Source organism: Mus pahari, chromosome 6 (assembly GCF_900095145.1).
Source record: "Mus pahari chromosome 6, PAHARI_EIJ_v1.1, whole genome shotgun sequence".
In the NCBI taxonomy this organism is placed as follows: Eukaryota; Metazoa; Chordata; class Mammalia; order Rodentia; family Muridae; genus Mus; species Mus pahari.
Window position 1 is genome coordinate 57,233,775 of NC_034595.1, and position 19,200 is coordinate 57,252,974.

Consider the following 19,200-nt stretch of genomic DNA (forward strand, 5'->3'; position numbering starts at 1 on the left):
AGACCGTCAGAGATGCCTTGTATAGATGGGAGTGGGAAAGCATGACTTACTCAGTCTGACTTTACAAGGTACTACCCAGTACATTCCCATTTAACATTGGTGTGTGCTTTTTACTTTTACATAGTTTCCTTGGATGCTAAATATGGAGCCTTACACAGTTGCAGGAATGGCTCGCCAGGATTCATCTTCTGAAGTTGGTGAAAATGGGAGGAATATGGATCAAGGAGGTGGAGGATCCCCACGGAAAAAAGTTGCCCTCACAGAAAACTATGAGCTTGTTGGTGTCATTGTGCACAGTGGGCAGGCCCATGCCGGCCATTACTACTCCTTCATTAAGGACAGGCGGTAAGGGTTTCCTATAGAAGCCCTCATGTGCTCTCTGCCTTCCCTGTGAAGTCTGCCTTCCATGCTCACCACTGGAGACATTTTAGTGGTGGGGGATGGAGTAGCGGATAATACAAGATTTTATAGCTCACGTTGGCCTCAGATTCTCAGTGCTTCTGCTTCTGCCTCCCAAGGGCTGGGATTATAGGCATGCATCATAATGCCTGGCTATAAAGAAATCCATATTATACTTTGTTCTGCATCTTGAATTGATAATTTTTTACTCCTTTGATTTGAAAAGTTGTTTTAGAAACTGAAATCACTCCACCTCTATTGCTAAGTTTTTCTTGGATGCTCTTGATTAACTGTCACCTGCTTTATCTGTGCATAATCTATAGAGACAAATGCAAGAGGTGAACATAATTGTTTTTAAATCTTTAAATGTTTATCTGATCTCTGGGTCCTAGGGGGTGTGGAAAAGGAAAGTGGTATAAATTTAATGACACCGTTATTGAAGAATTTGACCTAAATGATGAGACCCTGGAGTATGAATGCTTTGGAGGAGAATATAGACCAAAAGTTTATGATCAAAGTAAGTATTTATAGGTAGATATATCCTATTCATTTTATTTTTTATTATTTAGGGTTTTTCAGATTAGAAGCTATAATTCTCTATATAAAAATACAGCCGGGCGTGGTGGCGCACACCTTTAATCCTAGCACTCGGGAGGCAGAGGCAGGCGGATTTCTGAGTTTGAGGCCAGCCAGGGCTATACAGAGAAACCCTGTCTCGAAAAACCAAAAACCAAAAAACAAAACAAAACAAAAAAAATACAATAGATTTTGTTCTTTTCTTATTTTTCTAATGCAGAGATAATGATTACTTACAGAAGATAGTTCTAGCACCTGTGCTTCAAAACCTCATTATGTAGTGTGATAAAGAAGCCTTCCCTCCATCCTCCCACCCCAAGGGGATGCACCTTAACTTGCATTCTGGGCAACACTAAAAAGACCTTACACTTCTACTTACACTTTGCACTTTGCAAATTTAGTAGATAAATTGTTGAGTCTGGAGGCCCTTTATTATAGATAATCACTCTGAAAAACATCTTATTTACCAAAACTTCTCTCTTAACATCTTATAAACTAGCAAACCCATACACTGACGTCCGTCGAAGATACTGGAATGCCTACATGCTCTTCTATCAAAGGGTGTCCGATCAGAACTCACCCGTGCTGCCAAAGAAAAGCCGAGTGAGCGTCGTAAGGCAGGAGGCTGAGGATCTCTCTCTGTAAGTTGTTCTGCCGTGCCATTTCAGTGGGGGAGGAGCTTCAAAATATAATGCTTTTTTTAAAAAGGTTTCTTTATTTATCTTATGTATATGAGCACACTTTCAATGTCTTCAGACACACCAGAAGAGGGCATCAGATCCCATTACAGGTGGTTGTGAGCCACCATGTAGTTGCTGAAATTTGAACTCAGGACCTCTGGAAGAGCAGTCAGTGCTCTTAACTGCTGAGCCATTTCTCCAGCCCCCTAATGTAATGCTTAATGTTGAAAAATAATTAAGCATAAGAGAAATCCTAAAATGAAAATAAGTTGTTTATTGCTCCCCAGACTTTATTGCCCTGGCAAGAAATTACTTTGTATTTAGAAACATGCATATAAATTATTCATGGCAGAAGCAGAACTGAGGTTTTCATTTTCAATCCAAATTGACGTATAAATATATACATATATTGAGTGTACTTTTTGTCCAAAGCATAATGCTATAACCAGAAAGATTTTTTTTTATGGTCTCATTCTCAATGAATTTGCCTTTACTATATTGAATCAGAAAAGTATGCAATTTATGTTTACGGTCCCAGTATATAAATCTAGCAAAAACAAACAAAACCCTTTGCACTTAACAGTTCTTTGACTTTTGTCTCTCAGGTCAGCTCCATCTTCACCTGAGATTTCACCTCAGTCCTCTCCTCGGCCCCACAGGCCTAATAATGACAGGCTGTCTATTCTAACCAAGCTGGTCAAGAAAGGTGAGAAGAAAGGACTGTTTGTGGAGAAAATGCCTGCTCGGATATACCAGGTAAGAACTACATGAACAGAGAGGGCGCAGCTGGTTAGAGCACTTAACTCCTCTTGCAGATGACCTGGGTTCAGTTCCCAGCACCCACATGGAGGCTCAACCTTTACCTATAACTTCAGTTCCAGGGATTCAATACCCTCTTCTGACCTCCAGAACAGGCACACACACATGGTGCATATGCATAAATGGAACCAAAATACTGATGCACAAAATGAAAAATAAAAAAATCTTTGAAAGGGACAGGGAGCAGATAAATTATTCTCTAAGGGAGAAAATCAAGATGAATGAGAATCCGTGTTTTAAGTTCAGAGCACTCCTGGTGGCTGGCTTCTGCGTTTACTGCTGTCATGGGCCACTTGACCACCCTCACTGTCCTGTAGCCTCTGTCAGGTACAGAGGCCATAGTGATAGTGCCACAAAGATGAGCCAAGATAGCAGCACCATCCCTGAGCAGACAGACATGTAGTTGAAATGATTTTATCTGAGAAATCAAATCAAGACTTAGAACCTTGTCATTAACTACGCCAGCAGTAATTATTAAGTACCTGCTCTGTGCTACAGACTAGAAACAAGTGTTAGTGGAGTTTTTGTTGTTGTTTTGGTTTGGTTTTTTTCAGACAGGTTCTCAAGTACCTGGCTGCCCTGGAACTTGCTGTGTAGATCAGGCTGGCCTCAAACTCACAAAGATCCTCCAACTTCTGCCTCCCAAGTGCTGAGATTAAAAGCATGCACCACTACACCTGACTAAAGAGGTTTCTATGAATTGATTAAGCTTTCTAAATCCATTGTAGAATAAGAGATATTACTCCTATTTTTCAGATGTAACTAAACAAAGGTGATTAAAACAGAAATGGACTACCATCTCATAAGGCAAGGGTTTGAATTCAAGACTGTTCACTTGCCCAATCCAGACCTTCTATACTAACAGCCCAAAGCTAAATAGGCAGAAACAGAGACTCTAAAGAAAATGTGGAGCCTTCAAAAGAAATAGAACTGAGGGGTCTGAGCCAGGGAGGAGTGGGATCAATGTTCGTAAACAAACAAACAAAAACCAAAAACAAACATAGCCAAAACAAAATTAATCCTGTTTGTTGAATCCCCAAAAGAGATTAGAGATGGCTTATCTTTCCACAGTGCCTTAGATTTAAAGGAAAGATTTTTCTCCCACATTGTTACAAAACTCAAAGTTTGAAGAAGGTAATTATAAAGTATAATTTGGTTTTTACAAACCTTTATTACCTAAACAGTTTGCTAGAAAATAATCTTCTACATATTATTCTACCTGTTTGTTAAAAATAACCCCTGATTTTGTTATGTAGATGGTGCGAGATGAAAACCTCAAGTTCATGAAGAACAGAGATGTGTACAGTAGTGACTACTTCAGTTTTGTTTTATCCTTAGCTTCATTGAATGCTGTAAGTAGCCGGTTGTACCTAAAGAACTAAAAAAGCAATGGCCTCATCTCAGGTGTTAGCATTCAGGCTTCCTGTAAATGTGTTACCCGCTGGATGACACTATCATGCAGGCAGCACTGGGCTGTACACTGTGAATGAGTGGCATAGGTTTGCACATACAGAATTTTTAGATTTTGTGGCAAATTTGAGGGCTATGGAGTTAGTAGCTATGGAGTTGGGGGCTCTGGGGCTGAAGGCTGTGGGGTTAGGGACTATCAGCCTGAGGGCTATGGGGTTGGATTTTATCAGTTGCTTCTGTTCTCTATGAGCTAACTGTAATCATATACTGTCGCACTCAAAATTTCTAGTACTTCCTTGTCTATAGTATTGTTAATAATGCCAAGAGGGTCAAAGACTCTTTTCTAAAAAAAAAGACTTCATTTAAAAATGAAGAGGCTATCTTAACTTTTTAAAACTTTAAATGAATGTTTTATATTATTAACTGGGTAGGTATTTCTTTTTCCTTTGTGTTATATGTAACCCAGGCTATCTCCAAGTGGTCGAGGATGGCTCGGAACGACTTACCTTTCTGCCTTCACTTCCTACGTGCTAAGATTAGGGGTTTTCCTACTAACTTTATCATTTGTCATTATTACATTCTGTAGACTATATAATTATCTGTAAGGTGTTTATGAAAAATACCCTCTTCCCTCTCACAGACTAAATTAAAGCACCCATATTATCCTTGCATGGCCAAAGTGAGCTTGCAGCTTGCCATTCAGTTCCTTTTCCAAACTTACCTACGGACAAAGAAAAAACTCAGGTAAGGGTGATACGTTTTCTGTTGTTACAGAAAACACTGGTTAATTCAATGAAAAAATAAATGTATAGACTGCTTTTTAAAATATCGCAATACTACCTAATATAATCAGCTCACTGAAACATACCCTCAGTCTTTGAGAAAGGGTTAGCGAGAACTGATTTTTAAACAAGAAATTGCTGTGCTATAAGATATAAATTCCAGGCTGGTGAGATGGCTCAGCGGGTAAGAGCACCTGACTGCTCTTCCAAAGGTGCAGAGTTCAAATCCCAGCAACCACATGGTGGCTCACAACCATCCTTAATAAGATTTGACTTCCTCTTCTGGAGTGTCTGAAGACAGCTACAGTGTACTTACATATAATAAATAAATAAATCTTTAAAAAATATATATAAATTTCATGTCTTTGAGAGTCGGTATCTTCAGAGGATTTTAAAAAGAAGAAAGAGAAGGCGCATTCTAGGCAGAAAGAAAGACTCTATAATAGCAAGCAGGACTTGCTTAAGGCCACCCATGAGTGACTGGTTAGTTGTATTTTTTTAGTACTTGTAAGGGACTTATTAAGACTTGTCACTAGGTGCCAGATCAGAAAGTCTGGGCTGTGTTCACTGGCAGTTCATGGAGGAGTTTGAAGCAGTATGTTTAGAGTGATATTAAGAGCTCCAGACATGATGATCTGCATCTTACTCATCGCTGACTTTTATCTCCAGCACCTGACAAGGTGTCAGGATCATAAAGGTTCTGGGTTAGTAATAGTTGGTCCGTGAATATGACTGGAGGTGAGAGAGAGTTGAAGGGTCTTGTAAAAATTACCTAAGGAAAAGAGGAAACTAGTTAGCAAAGTGAATAAGCTTTTCATGTCTGGGTTTGGGGAAAGATTTTTCAGCCAGACTCATGAAGGAAAATAATTAATAATGGCAGTCTCACTTTATGTGCAATAACCAGAAGTTACATGATTTTTAAAAGAGTACATTTCTGTCCTTTAGTTCAGTTGGTACTTTGACTTGTGAAATTCACTCATATCTGCATGTTATACTGTCACCATTTTGTCTGCTTTCACCATTGTCATTGGTGAGGCACTGGGGTCTCAGGAGTGGTGTGAGATGATGGGTAGTGTCTTAGTCAGGGTTTCTATTCCTGCACAAACATCATGACCAAGAAGCAAGTGGGGGAGGAAAGGGTTTGTTCGGCTTACATTTCCATACTGCTGTTGATCACCAAAGGATGCAGGACTGGAACTCAAACAGGTCAGAAAGCAGGAGCTGATGCAGAGGCCATGGAGGGATGTTCTCTACTGGCTTGCTCAGCCTGCTCTCTTATAGAACCAAGACTACCAGCCCAGAGATGGCACCACCCACAAGGGGACCTCCCCCCTTAATCACTAATTGAGAAAATGCCTTACAGCTGGATCTTGTGGAGGCATTTCCTCAACTGAAGCTCCTGTCTCTGTGATAACTCCAGCTGTGTCAAGTTGACACAAAGCTAGCCAGTACAGGTAGTATAGTCAGGTCATTTTTTCTCTGTCCAAATCTTGAACAAGATATTAATGATTTTAGCAGTATGATATCATACAGGCTGTTCTGTAGGTGACACATGCTTAGTTGTGCCAGACAAAAAGTGACACATCTGGTCTTCATCAGTTGAGGTTGATGAGGAAAATGTAAAAGATGAAAACCAGTCAGAGGTGAAGGCACTGCACATGTGTCCTGTGTATGTGGGTGAGGGTCACACCATAGATAACCCAAGCATGCAAACACTGAGTCATGAGCGTGGATAGCCAGCCAGTGACTAGTTGATCTGCCCCTTATTGGTCCTGGCCATTGGGATAGCTAGGTAGACAGGTGTGGCACTGTGAGATACACTCTGCAGATAGGTGCTGGAGCCTGACATTGCACTCTGCTCTCTTAAAGGGTTGACACTGAAGAATGGATCGCTACTATTGAAGCATTACTTTCAAAAAGTTTGGATGCTTGTCAGTGGCTTGTTGAATATTTTATTAGCTCTGAAGGGCGAGAATTGGTAAAGTAAGTATCAAGATCTTTTAATTAAAAGAGCTTTCTATCTTTTCCTATCATCTAGAAGTAAAGTTTCTTTTTACATTTCAACTTGAAATCATTTTTCAGATTAGAGTCCATTTTAATCTTTTCACTGAAGTAGTAAGGAAATTAGGCCACTCTAAAATCATCTGCTGAACTAGACTCTGGCAAGGGTTCAGTGACTGCAGAGAGTGTGAGGTGAGAGCCACCAGGTGCTCACAGCTTGCAGCCCTTAATCCATGTTCTGGCTCAGGAGAAACATGCAAGTCCCCTTTCCTAGGGTGCTCAGTCTGGTAACAAGGAAATAGGGAATCTGAGGCCACTATTACAGCCCTATTACTATACAGTCTAAGTATGCTTAGATTCTGGCCCCAAAAAAGGTTAGTCATGGAATTTTATTACCTATGTACAGTAGGTAGATGAATAATTTGCCCTTTCACATAAAAAATTCAGGATTCTCCAATCACACTTGTTTATGCCTTATTCACAGTTGAACTCGAGTCAATTTCCTTTATCCTTGGCAAGTTTACCACTATATGAGGAGCCCAGCAAGACTCTCTCAATGTTAGAAAACCTTGTCCTGTCTCCTTGGCTCCAATAGGCTCTTCCTTCTCTCTGATTTGCTCCTCAAACTTGTCATGTGAGAAGCCTGCTTCTGGCTAATAGCCTGGCTTCAGGTATCACAGAGGAAGTGATTAATAAATGTCAAACAAGTGTCATAGACTCTCATCCCAGGTTATAAAGCACACGCCTCTCAGAATGAATCTATCTGCAGGCCTTCTCAAGGAACTTGGCCTTTTAATAACCTTCGCTCCATCTTTACCCTGTAGACTTTTCTATTGGGTCACTTGGTCAGCATACAAATGTGTTCTGGTATTTCTTGTGTTAAACAGACACAGCAGGAAATTCAGAAATGCAGGTCCCTGCCTACTGAGGGAGCACGGCCTGGTGGTTGGATTTTTATTTTATTTTTTATGTTCCTGGGATAAAACCAAGGGCATCACACATGTAGGACTAAGCTACATACGAACCCTGGCCAGAGCTCTTAATCTCATACATATTACCTTTACCTCTTCGTCTCAGCTCCAAATATTCATTTGCCTACTTGCTATCTCCGTTTCATAAAATTCTGTGTGGTTTTGAAACAGCTGCATCACATAACTCCTTCTGGGAAGGTCTCGAGTGGGTCCTCACACCACAGTAAAATCCAAGCTTTACTTGATCACTTGACCTCCTAGGTTCTCTGTGCACTTAGTCAGTCACTGCTCAGGCAGCCCGACAAGCCCCGCATGCCTAAACCTCCTGTCTGGAACATGGTTCTCTCTGCTCTTACATGGTAATTGCTTCTGTTCCTTTAGACGTCAGCTTAGATTACACATACACAAAGACTGACGCAGGTCTGCCCTGTTGCTCTATGTACTCCCTGGGGATGTGCCTGTCTCTCCTGCTGAGCTTCAGCCGTTTAAGGATAGAATCCAGTCTGCTGGTTCCTTGCCATACACAGAGTACCTGCCAGATAACCCACACTCAAATATTTGTTCACACATACATCACACATATGCACTCAGCTCATGAAGAGAGAACTAATCAGCATTCCTCCCAAGAGTTACGTGCTGCCCCTTTAGAGTTTGCAGTAAAAATAACCTTTCACCCAATTTTCTAATTCAGTTTGAAAATATTTTCCCATAAGTCTCCCAAGCACCATTTCAAAGAATGATAACACATTTGGAAAATGCATAGAAAATATTTCATTCATCATCTTATACAAAGGCAGGCTCTATTTTGACTGTCGCTTGAGAAAAAAAATCTTCCTTTTTAGTAGTTCTTAGTATCCCTACTATCAAGCATCACAGTGGATCATCTGATCTTGTTTATAAGATCTAATTGCTTTTAATTGTCAAGAGTTGATGTGTTTTAAGAAATTAATAACAAGTGCTGGAGAGATGGCTCAGCAGTTAAGAGCACTTGTTGCTCTTGGAGAGAGCCTGTGCTCTGTTGCCAGCACCCATGTGACAGCTCATAACCATCTGTAACTCCATTTCCAAGGAGTCAAATCCCTGCCCCTCCCCCACCGTCTTTTAAGGCACTAGACGTGTGTGTGTGTGTGTGTGTGTGTGTGTGTGTGTGTGTGTGTGATGTACTTTTGTGTAGGCAAAACATTTATACACATAAAAATAAGTAAAATCTTTTTTTTTTTTTTTTTTTTTGGATTTTCGAGACAGGGTTTCTCTGTATGGCCCTGGCTGTCCTGGAACTCACTCTGTAGACCAGGCTAGCCTCGAACTCAGAAATCCGCCTGCCTCTGCCTCCGGAGTGCTGGGATTAAAGGCGTGCGCCACCACGTCTGGCTGTAAAATCTTTTTTAAAATCTAAGAAAAATAATTTTTTATCTAGTTCTTTCTCTAGAACCTTCAGACTCTCTCTCTCTCTCTCTCTCTCTCTCTCTCTCTCTCTCTCTCTCTTTATTTGCATATGTGGCATGTGTGTATGCTTATATATGTATGTGTAGCTGGCTGCCCTTGCGTACGGAGGTCAAAGGACATGTTCAGGAGTGGAGCCACTCACCTTTTTAAAAGATGGTCTCATTGGTGTGTGGGTTCATCTTTCTTCTCCTTATTCCTAGCACTGTGTATTACCGTGCCTTTTTGAAAAACAACCATGGCTTCCGGGGATTGAACCTGCGTTTGCAGGGCAGGCACATAACCGAATTATGTCTCCAGCCCATAGAGTCTTAAAGATAGTGTATCATGGCTCTAATTAAAATGTGTCTTCACTAGCACACATCACACACACAAATTCAGAGAGAGCATAGGCAAATATGCCTTCTCTTAAATGCTTGAGACCAGACTATTTTAGAAATTCAGTGAATTGAGGGATATTTGCATTTTTAGAGATGTGTCTCAGTATGGAACACAAATGCAAACATTTATTCACTCTTGTTTTATTATCTAAGAATATACATAATCTGGAGATAATTCTATACAATATTGTTCATCTTTTTGTATGCTCAAGAGTCTCATGGCATAGAATTTTCCAAGAGTGACATGACATTGTCATCCAAAGATTTTACTGCATTTTGGAGTGAGGGTAGGTTGTCAACCTGTACAGATATTTCTCTAACTGAAACATGAGGATTACAATGGCTTCTTTCATAGCAATACCCTATACTGCTTCTTTCTTTATATGGGTTTTTAATGTAGGATTTCTGGGGCTTGTAATAGTGAATGTTCTCAAATTGACTTGAAGGGTAAACCACTAAGACAAAGGATTTCTACTCCTTTAGGAACTTCTGAAGATATTTAGAGACAGGGCAGAGCTGGGCAGAAGGGTCCTACAGAGCCTTTGCTCACAGTTGTTCTCCCCAGGAATGGAGTTGGCTTTTCCTTCTGATCTAAAGCCAGTTTCAGACACAGAATTCTCTAGTATTTTCAGCATATGTCTCTATCACATAAAGGAGTTTGGCTTTTTCCAGCATAAGCACTTTATCATTTTCAAACCAAACAAAATTAAGAATTCCTTCATATTTTCTTACACCTCACTCAGACTTCCCCCCCAAATACCTTAGAAATGTCATCTTGCACAATGCTTATACAGACCCAGGTCCTACAGAGTCCATACATGAGCTCCTCTGCGTGTCTTAGGGATGCTAACCATCAGTACTGGCATCCTCTGCCTCCCTCCCCACAACATTCGTACAGATCCATGTCCTACAGAGCCCACTCAAGGGCTTTGCTGTGTATGTCTCTTATGAATGTTAACCTTCAATACTTGCACCCCCAAGTCTCCCCTTCTTTTTCTTGCTTTTTATTTTGAAGGAGACTGGCCACTTGCCTGCTAAAGCTCCCCCTGCATTCTGGATCTTCTTTCATTCTTTAGTGTTACACTAGGAAATGTCCAATATTCTTCAAGAGTTTATGCATCTGCTTAAGTCCTACTGCAAATGTTATATGGGTGTTTCTTGTCCTTAAAACATTCGAGTTACCCCTTAGAATCTTGGTGACTTTCTCTCTGGCTCCCAAATCTCATTCACAGCCTATGGGGTGACCTGGGAAAGCCCAGTCCGTGTGAGCCTGGAAGCCTCGGCTGCTTGGACTGACCCCTCTGAGTCACTTCACTCCATGGCGTTCTAGGTGTGTGGAGCGGGGTAGAGCTGTTTCCATACGAGTGTCCTTCTTATCGCGTGTCTCTCTCTGTTTTAGGGTTTTCTTGTTGGAGTGCAGTGTGAGAGAAGTACGAGTTGCCGTGGCCACCATCCTGGAGAAGACCTTAGACAGTGCCTTGTTTTATCAGGATAAGGTCAGCCTCGTTTGTAAACTTGATGTTTCCTGTTTTTATCAGATGGTCTCAATTGTACATAATAAGATGACCTAGAACTGGTGTCTGGACTGGTTATTTGTGCCACATGTCATACATGAACACACACACACACACACAGACTTTCTGATGCATACCAGAATAGAAGGCATCCTTGTCCATCCCTCCTTATCTTCCAGATACCAGGATAGACTGAAAGAGTTCAGGTCTCTTTTGTCTGCTTTAAGATTTTCCTTCTAGAGCCCTGACCAGCCTTCTCTCAAGAACTTGTATTAGACTAATTGACATTTAAACACTTCTAATCTAGACATTTTGAATCACCCTTGGCTCTTTCTGTTTCCTCAAAAGCTGTTTTCCTGATCTGACTGCTTTTGGCAGGCAAACCAGAGCCAGGGCAGGATGGTGTCTTCAGCCTTCAGCCTTCCCTGAGCTTTGTTTCTTCTTCCTAACCCTGGTCTCTACACGATACCTTCAGAATCCTAATTCTGCATACATATGATAAAACAAACTATGGTGTTTATTCCCAAAGGTTTTAAGCCTTGGGGAACTATGTGGTGTACATTCTCAGTCCGGTTGTTCAGTTTGTTGTGAAATCTTCTCAAGTATAGTAGGTACTCCCAAGTTTGCTGTTTCAAACAGCTGATACTTCATGGAAAACTTTGAAAAACAATAGTTTCAGGATAAATTGGCTTCTTATAAACATTGGCTCCAACCATTTTGAGCATCAATGATTATAGGAATGACTGCTTCAAATTCAGATGCTGACTTTGTTAGCAACCTTGAAAGAGGATGGTCCAGATCTAGTTAGTATCTGGACACCCAGGCACTTACTGGAACTGGTGGTACCTGTGCCAGCAAGCACTGTTAGAGCAGACAAGTTCAGGGGTGTTGCTCCCCCAGAGGAACAGAAAGAAGGAACAGCAAGTTAGATGTGCTCTCTGAAAGGCCCTCTCAGTTCCAGAGTCATTAGACTTCTGTGCACTATAAAGCAATAGTTTTCCATTACCGTAGCAGCAGAGCCCTCATCAAGCAAAGTCACACCTGGTCTAGGTCACCGGGAGCTGCTCAGAGCTGACTGCCATTGCTCTGAGACACTCCTGTGGGAGCTGCCTGAGGGGTCTCAAGAGTGCTTACCCTAGACTGCCTTACTCTCTCTCCTTAGTCCTCTGTGTAGTCCAAAGAGAAAAGGCAGGATATAGGACATCGCCAGTCTTTAAAGACAGAAGAGCAAGTAGTGGAAGAGAAAGGAGTGAGGCTATAGTCATAGAAAATACTTTCCTGAAGTCAGTTCTATTTGATATCCAGCTGGTGTATTTTGTGTTTGTTTTCCCCACAATGGAAACTGTACCTCTTGCCACCCACTATATACTGTCCTTTGAAATTGAAGTGCTAACTTGTATTATTTATAATGGGTGTGACAGGTGGATGGGGTATTCCAGAAGTCTATGAATACCATTTTCAAAGGAATGAACGAATAAGAGTAGTGAGCCTGGTCTTGATGCTTGGGTAACAAATGAATTTCTAGGGAGTTGTCCAAAAATAGTTTCGGTGGGAGGGAAAGCAGAAGCACTGTCATACCAAAATGGTTTCTAAACAAATAAAATGTTTTTCAAAGCTTTCCATGAGGCGTCAGCGGGCTTTCAAGTAAGTTCCTAGTGAGTCGGTATTGCCGTGTCATCTGTCAGGCTGTTGCTCTCCATTTGCTCCATCGGCTTGGTTTCTAGCCCTGCCTGTGTCTGTGTTTTATTCTCTGCATCTGTGACTGTGAAGAAACAGCCTAGTGGAGGGAGGGATTCAGAATCCATCTCCCCTTGGTACCCACCTCTCTGTAAGACAGAGAGATTGGCTCTGGAGACCATGTGACAACCGGGCCAGTAGACTCATGGCCTGGGCTCCGGTACCTAGGAACTAGCACTAGCCTCTGCCTTAGTTCTACAGCACTGACACTCTCCTGGAAGGTACAAGGACAACTCTGTTCTGCTCTCCAAAGCGCAAACCCATCTGAACCTGAGACTGGGTTGCATCAGTTTCCCTTTGTTCTTAGGTGGTTTACTTCACATTAACCCTGTGGTAGTGTCTGTCTGTCTGCTTTTTCTTTATATAATTTCCTTTTTCCTCTCACCAGTTAAAAAGCCTTCATCAGTTATTGGAAGTCCTGCTTGCTCTTTTGGATAAAGATGTCCCAGAAAATTGTAAAAACTGTGCTCAGTACTTTTCTCTATTCAACACTTTTGTACAAAAGGTAAATACTGTTTTCTAATGCATTTTCCTAACACAGCACATTTATAATCTAAAACTTATTTCATACATGGAAAAATGTTAGATTCCATTCTGTGTAGTTCTGTGGTTTCATTGGTGTTTCTAGTTAAATCCAAATTAATGGATAATTTTACTTCTAAGAATTCTGATACAAGTAGTTAGTGACAGCAGTGGAAGGCAGTGGCAGTGGTTTTGCCATCGGGGGCAGTGGAAGGCTCAGAAGTCTTTAATTAGACATTAGTAATTAGACATTAGTAAGTACTCACAACACAGAAGTTACAACAGTTAACTTGGTGATTTCTTAAACCTTCTCATCTGACTGTAGTTTTGAAACAACTTTTTATGTCTGGGAGTATAATTTGTCATTCTACTGCCTTGTGACAGCAAGGTATCAGGGCTGGAGACCTTCTTCTGCAGCACTCAGCACTGCGACACATGATCAGCTTCCTCCTTGGGGTCAGCCGACAGAACAGTCAGGTAAGGCTGCTCCTGTCCTCAGTGAGATGCTGTTACAGGCTCACATCTGGGGGAGGGTAAGGGTTTTATTTCATTTAGTTCTGAGTGTTAATACTCTGTGAGCCTTAAAAGTCTTAGGAGATCAGTAGAAGAGGAACTTCAAGTGCCCTTGGAGTTCTCTCCTTTCTTCCCCTGGAGCTGTGAAATTCTTTTAGGGTGGTTGGAATCCACCTGTGAAGCTGGACTGTTAAAAACTGAACTGTACTGCGGTTTAGTGTTCTCAGTCAAATGATAGGAACATATTAGTTTCCAGAGCATTGAGGGAGTTGGGGGGGGGGGTGAATGCTGTGTCCATACATGGCCTGGCCTGTAGAAATCCTTATATAGCTCTGTTTTTCTTATCCATGTATTTCTTTTGGTAAGTTTTTAAATGCCTACAATCCAATAATGTAGAATCCAATAATGGTACGTAGAGTGCTTCTTTTGTAGCGGGTACACCTAGTCATTCTGTGGTGGTACAGTTTGGATCACAAAGCAATGTTACTCCCATTCTCCAGGAAGAATTTAAGCTTAAGCACAACTGTGCTGAGTAATTTATGCAAGATGACAAAGCACAGGTGTTGGTGAAATGGATCTAGGCCCTGCTCTGGGGCTCTCAGAGTCTGGGCCTTTTTACTGTGTGCTGTGCTTTGCATGGGCAGACTTGGCACTGACACACCTAAACTCCTCAGCCCTGTCACATCATCTTGCTGCTGTCATGCTTAAGTAGTAAACACAGTGCTGCCACCATAGCTTGCTGGGGGTGTTGACTGCTGGGATTTGTAGTTCTTCTGACTCTTCATCCAGACTGAGGACCAACTTGAACTCACTATATTTACACTGCATACGCAGTCAGTATTATCTTGCATTTATGGAATACACTACTTTTAAAATATTTTCATTTTTAATATTTCACTTCATCCTCAAAGCCACAAAGTGGGCAGAGCAGGTAGACTATCTCTGCCATTAAATGAAGCACTTTTAGGGACCATGTGCCCATTTATACAAGACACTGGAGGCGCCACAGGGCCAGGCTTCCCATCCTCCAGCTTCATGGTTTTCTAGTACACCAAGGATCTGGAAAAGTGCCCAGCCTATACTGTATACTTGGTTTTAGAATTTGAGTCAATGTTTTCTTTCTGGGGAGCAAACCCTTTGAAGATGCCTTTAGACCAGTGACTTTATATGTTCACCTCCTCCACTGTGGGCATCAGGAGATGCTGTGGTTTAGTAAATCACCAGCTAATGAACCCTTTCCCACCCAGAACAGGAGCATGCTTTCATTTCTCTATTGACAGATACGCAGATGGAGTTCAGCACAAGCACGGGAGTTTGGGAATCTTCACAACACTGTTGCCTTGCTGGTCCTGCATACGGATGTCTCTTCGCAGAGGAATGTTGGTAAGCTTGGGCAGACCTTCCCACGTCAGAAGCGTGAGAAGAGGGTTTCATCTTAGGAACTGAATCAATAGTATTTGTTTCTCAAATGACTATTGATATTTGGGGAGTGCTTAAAGTTTGTTTTTGTTTTTGTTTTTTCCAATTAATGCTAAACCTCACCTTATTTAACCCAGTATACTGAGAACAACAGAAGATAAGTTAATCGCTGATTTGGAGCAGAGAGAAAAAAAGATTATTTTAAAGTACTCTAGGATTAAAGACTAATTCAGAGTTCATTCATTACAATAATGTAGTAGGAAAATAGCCAAGGTATGAGCTATTGTCTCTGAGCTGTGAGAACCTGACCAAGCCACCTCACCTTTCTGATCTTTCATACAAAATGAAAAAATGACTTCTAGGTATAGTAAGGATTAATTAGATAAAATACCAAAGTCCTTTGTGAAAGCAAAGGTGATTCAAATGTAAATTAGTGAAATCTTTTTTAATATGTTAGAATTGGAAATGAGTCACAGATATACTTTTGTGTGTATAATTATCCAGTATCCTAATCATACATATGTGCTGTGTTGTATACAGTCCCTAGGGTCTGTCCTGACGTCACATAGTAGTCCTACAAAGCAGCTAACTGCACGAGTGTTTTCTGTGTGCTCCCCTTCTCGTGGTGCTTGTATTTACTGTGCTCGTTCCCCACGGCAAACTGGAGAGACGCTCTCCCCTTCTGTAGATAAGAAAACATAAAGACACAGGTTCACAGCTGTAAGTGTGGTGGTACTGTGTATAGTAAAATCTAAAGGCAGGAAATAGGAAAGATTCTAAAGTGCATCATTCCAGCTGAAAGATACTTAAAAAACTATATAAAGGGACATTAAAAGACACACGAATAGAGTTCTAGTTTGTTTTCTGTTGTTGTGAGAAGTACCTCCTTATGGGGATGGGGCAGTTTATTTGGCTCACAGGTTATAGTCCATCATCGGGGGAACCCAAGGCAGGAGCTTGAAACCGACCAACAGAGGAATACTTTTTACTGGTTTGCTGCCTTCAACTTGCTTAGCCGTCTTTCATGCACACCCCAGGTCCACCTGCCTAGGGATAGGATTGCCCCTGGTGGGATGGGCCCTACTGCATAAATTAGCAATTAAGAAAATGCCCTGCAGGCTAATCTGATCTGGGCAGTTATTTACTTAAGGTTCTGTTTTTCAGGAGACCCTTGGTTAATGTCAAGTTGACAGCTAAAACAAACTCTGACACAGGACATGAACACTTGAGTAGTTCATCTCAGAAATAAAAAGCTGTCTTGTTGTTTGAGTTCAGACAGTTTTACAACAGAAAATAATGACAGTGTGTCCTCATTTCTTCAGCCTCGGCCCTGCTCTGTGGGCTGAGTCTGCCTGAGCATAGGTGGTCTTCTGCAAACAGTTGTCTAGAGAATGGCGGCTTGTTTGTTCAGTGCCTCTTTGGTAGCAGCTTTGGCTACTCTTTCATAGCTATTGCTGAGATGAACTCTGAAGAAAATAGGATTTTGTCTACATGGCTCACTGGTCCAGAAGACTGAAGGGTCAGGTTGTAAGAACGTAGCAATAGCGTGTGCAGGCCTGAGAGGTTTGCCCTTTGGCAGACATGTTTTGTGGAACATTTCCAAGTGAGACAGGTTGTGTTTTGTGTTTTGTTTCTTGGTTCTCTTAAAGCTCCTGGAATATTTAAACAACGACCACCTATTAGTGTTGCTCCTTCGAGCCCTCTGCTGCCCCTCCATGAGGAAGTAGAAGCCTTACTGTTCTTGTCTGAGGGGAAGCCTTATCTGTTAGAGGTATGTAATTACTGTGCTGAAGCCATTTTCTTACGTTATTTTCTCCTATTTGAGCAAAATCCTTTCATTGGTATGTATTTCAAGTTTCTCTGGTGAAAGGAAATATTGTTAGGAGAAGAAATGCTTATTTTCTATACACATTTCAAAAACATTAAAGAAGAGGCCTACTGAATGGTGGAGCGCTTGCCAGCATGTTCACTGTCTGTATGTATGCGTAGATGGGTGACTGAGTAGATGGATGGATAAATTTGTTAGGTGTGGGCGTTATTCATCTTCTTCAACCAAGAACCTACCCTAAGGCCCCAGAGAAGGTGACAGTTCACATGTAAAGTACTTCATTATCAAAAGATTTTGTCCCTGGTCTGTCTCTCCCTGGACCTAAAACACTGCAGCCTAGAAGCATGTGTGTGTGAACCTTAGAAATGTGTTGAGAAGGGAGGCCCTTGGTCCTGTGGAGGCTTGATGTCCCAGCATAGGGGAATGCTAGGGCAGGGAGGTGGGAGTGGGTAGGTGGGTGAGGGAGCACCCTCAAAGAAACAGGGAGGGAGGGAGGAAGGGATAGGGGTTTTGCAGAGGGGAAACCGGGAAGGGGGGTAACACATGAAATGTAAATTTAAAAAAAATATTTTTTAATTAAATAAACAATGTGCTTGTGGGCTGTTCCCATGCCTGCACAGGGCATACACTGTGCCTCATCTCCAGCTAGCCCTCCTCCCACCCATAGCTACCCTCCTATTAATTCTTCCAGAATCTGATGGTATATGGAAATGAGTTTGTGAGCAACATATTTTTTTTTTAAAGTTTAAATTTATTTTCCTGTCATCAGTCATTAATCTCACATGAGAATGCTTGTATTTGAAAATTGGTGAAGATGACTCTTTAGGGAATAAAAAGCACATGTTTGTACAGATCTGTATGAATGACAGGTAGACTCACATACCCTGAAATCCATCCTTAGACCTCAAATAAAAAGCCCAGTTCTAGAACAGTGTCAGTGGGTCCTCATCTCTGAATTTGAGTGAAAGTGAGAGCAGTGGACGATGGCCGCTGAAGGCTGAGCCTGCTCCTGTGTCCTCCCACAGGTCATGTTTGCTCTGCGAGAGCTCACTGGCTCCCTCCTGGCGCTCATGGAGATGGTGGTGTACTGCTGTTTCTGCAACGAGCACTTTTCCTTCACCATGCTGCATTTCATTAAGGTACAACTCGCGTTAAGCCTAGCAATAGCTGGTGGTGGTCTGCAAAGTCCCTCGGTGAACATTCTCTTGCTGCCAGGCAGTATGGATAGCATGTTCCATAATTATAAAAACAGTATTGTATTTATTTTTAAAGAATTAAGAATTCTAACTCCACTGTCTAATGATGACCACCAGGAGCATTCTTTTAATTTATCCTCTCTTAGGTCCTTTCATTCTCTGTCTTTGTATTTTACTCTATTTGAGAGTTTATTGACTGTATAATTCTATCCTCGTTCACTTGGTCTTACAATTTCCTGTATTTCATCCCTTCATGTTCTATAATTCACTTAGCCCTTTCCTAGTGGTGAGCATTTGTATATGGTTCAATTGTAATTAGCTAAAAATAATGTTTTAATGATATTAGTGCTGGGATGGCCATCATTAGGTGAATTGTTTAACAGCTATAATTTTTACTTGCAGTGTCTTAAAAATCAAAAGTAGGGTTTTATGTGTTCTAGAACAGTGATAAAATTAATTATAGAGCACTAATCAATAATTATTACCACTTTATCTCTGTATTTACTAAACAGAAAAGCCATGCCAAATGTGCTACACTCAACTCGCTTACTTTTCAAGTAGTCCTTTGGGATAGGCGTGGCTTCCACTACATGGGACTGGGTCAGATAAGGAGGGCCACACACTTAGCCCTGACGGTAGGGCCTGGAGACTGAGCGTGGCTGTGCACTAGTGCTTTTTACCACAGTGCTCTTGCCTTCATAGATGTTACTGCAAAAGTGTTTTAAGTTGCATGTCCTTTTCCTAGCTTTTCAATCTTTACATAGTTATGTGTTTTTGATTCTTTTGGTGAAAAAATGTAAGTAAACAAATGTGGCCAAAGTTACCTTTGACATGGACTGCTAGTCATCCGTGGTCCACTTCCCAGTATGCCCTACGGAGCAGGCTTGTCACACAGGCAGTGTCCTTCTAGGTCCTTTAGATGAAATTCATACTGTGTGTACAAGTTTCTACCCACAGAAGTTCTTTTGTGTAGTAGAACTTTACACTCCCATGTTTGTAATTGGTGCAGT

At 41.4% G+C, this 19,200-nt stretch overlaps 1 protein-coding gene across 1 annotated transcript in view; it reads left to right on the top strand.

Annotated features, from left to right (window-relative positions):
* Usp24 (ubiquitin specific peptidase 24) overlaps nt 1–19,200 on the top strand; it is a 135,647-nt gene that overhangs the window by 102,442 nt on the left and 14,005 nt on the right. Inside the window, exons 49-61 of the mRNA XM_021201285.2 lie at nt 125–345; nt 792–916; nt 1,475–1,616; nt 2,261–2,411; nt 3,731–3,826; nt 4,525–4,628; nt 6,536–6,649; nt 10,861–10,957; nt 13,101–13,217; nt 13,619–13,711; nt 15,028–15,130; nt 16,816–16,937; nt 18,020–18,133. Coding sequence (XP_021056944.1) covers nt 125–345; nt 792–916; nt 1,475–1,616; nt 2,261–2,411; nt 3,731–3,826; nt 4,525–4,628; nt 6,536–6,649; nt 10,861–10,957; nt 13,101–13,217; nt 13,619–13,711; nt 15,028–15,130; nt 16,816–16,937; nt 18,020–18,133 — 1,599 coding nt within the window. The remainder of the gene's footprint in view (nt 1–124; nt 346–791; nt 917–1,474; nt 1,617–2,260; nt 2,412–3,730; nt 3,827–4,524; nt 4,629–6,535; nt 6,650–10,860; nt 10,958–13,100; nt 13,218–13,618; nt 13,712–15,027; nt 15,131–16,815; nt 16,938–18,019; nt 18,134–19,200) is intronic.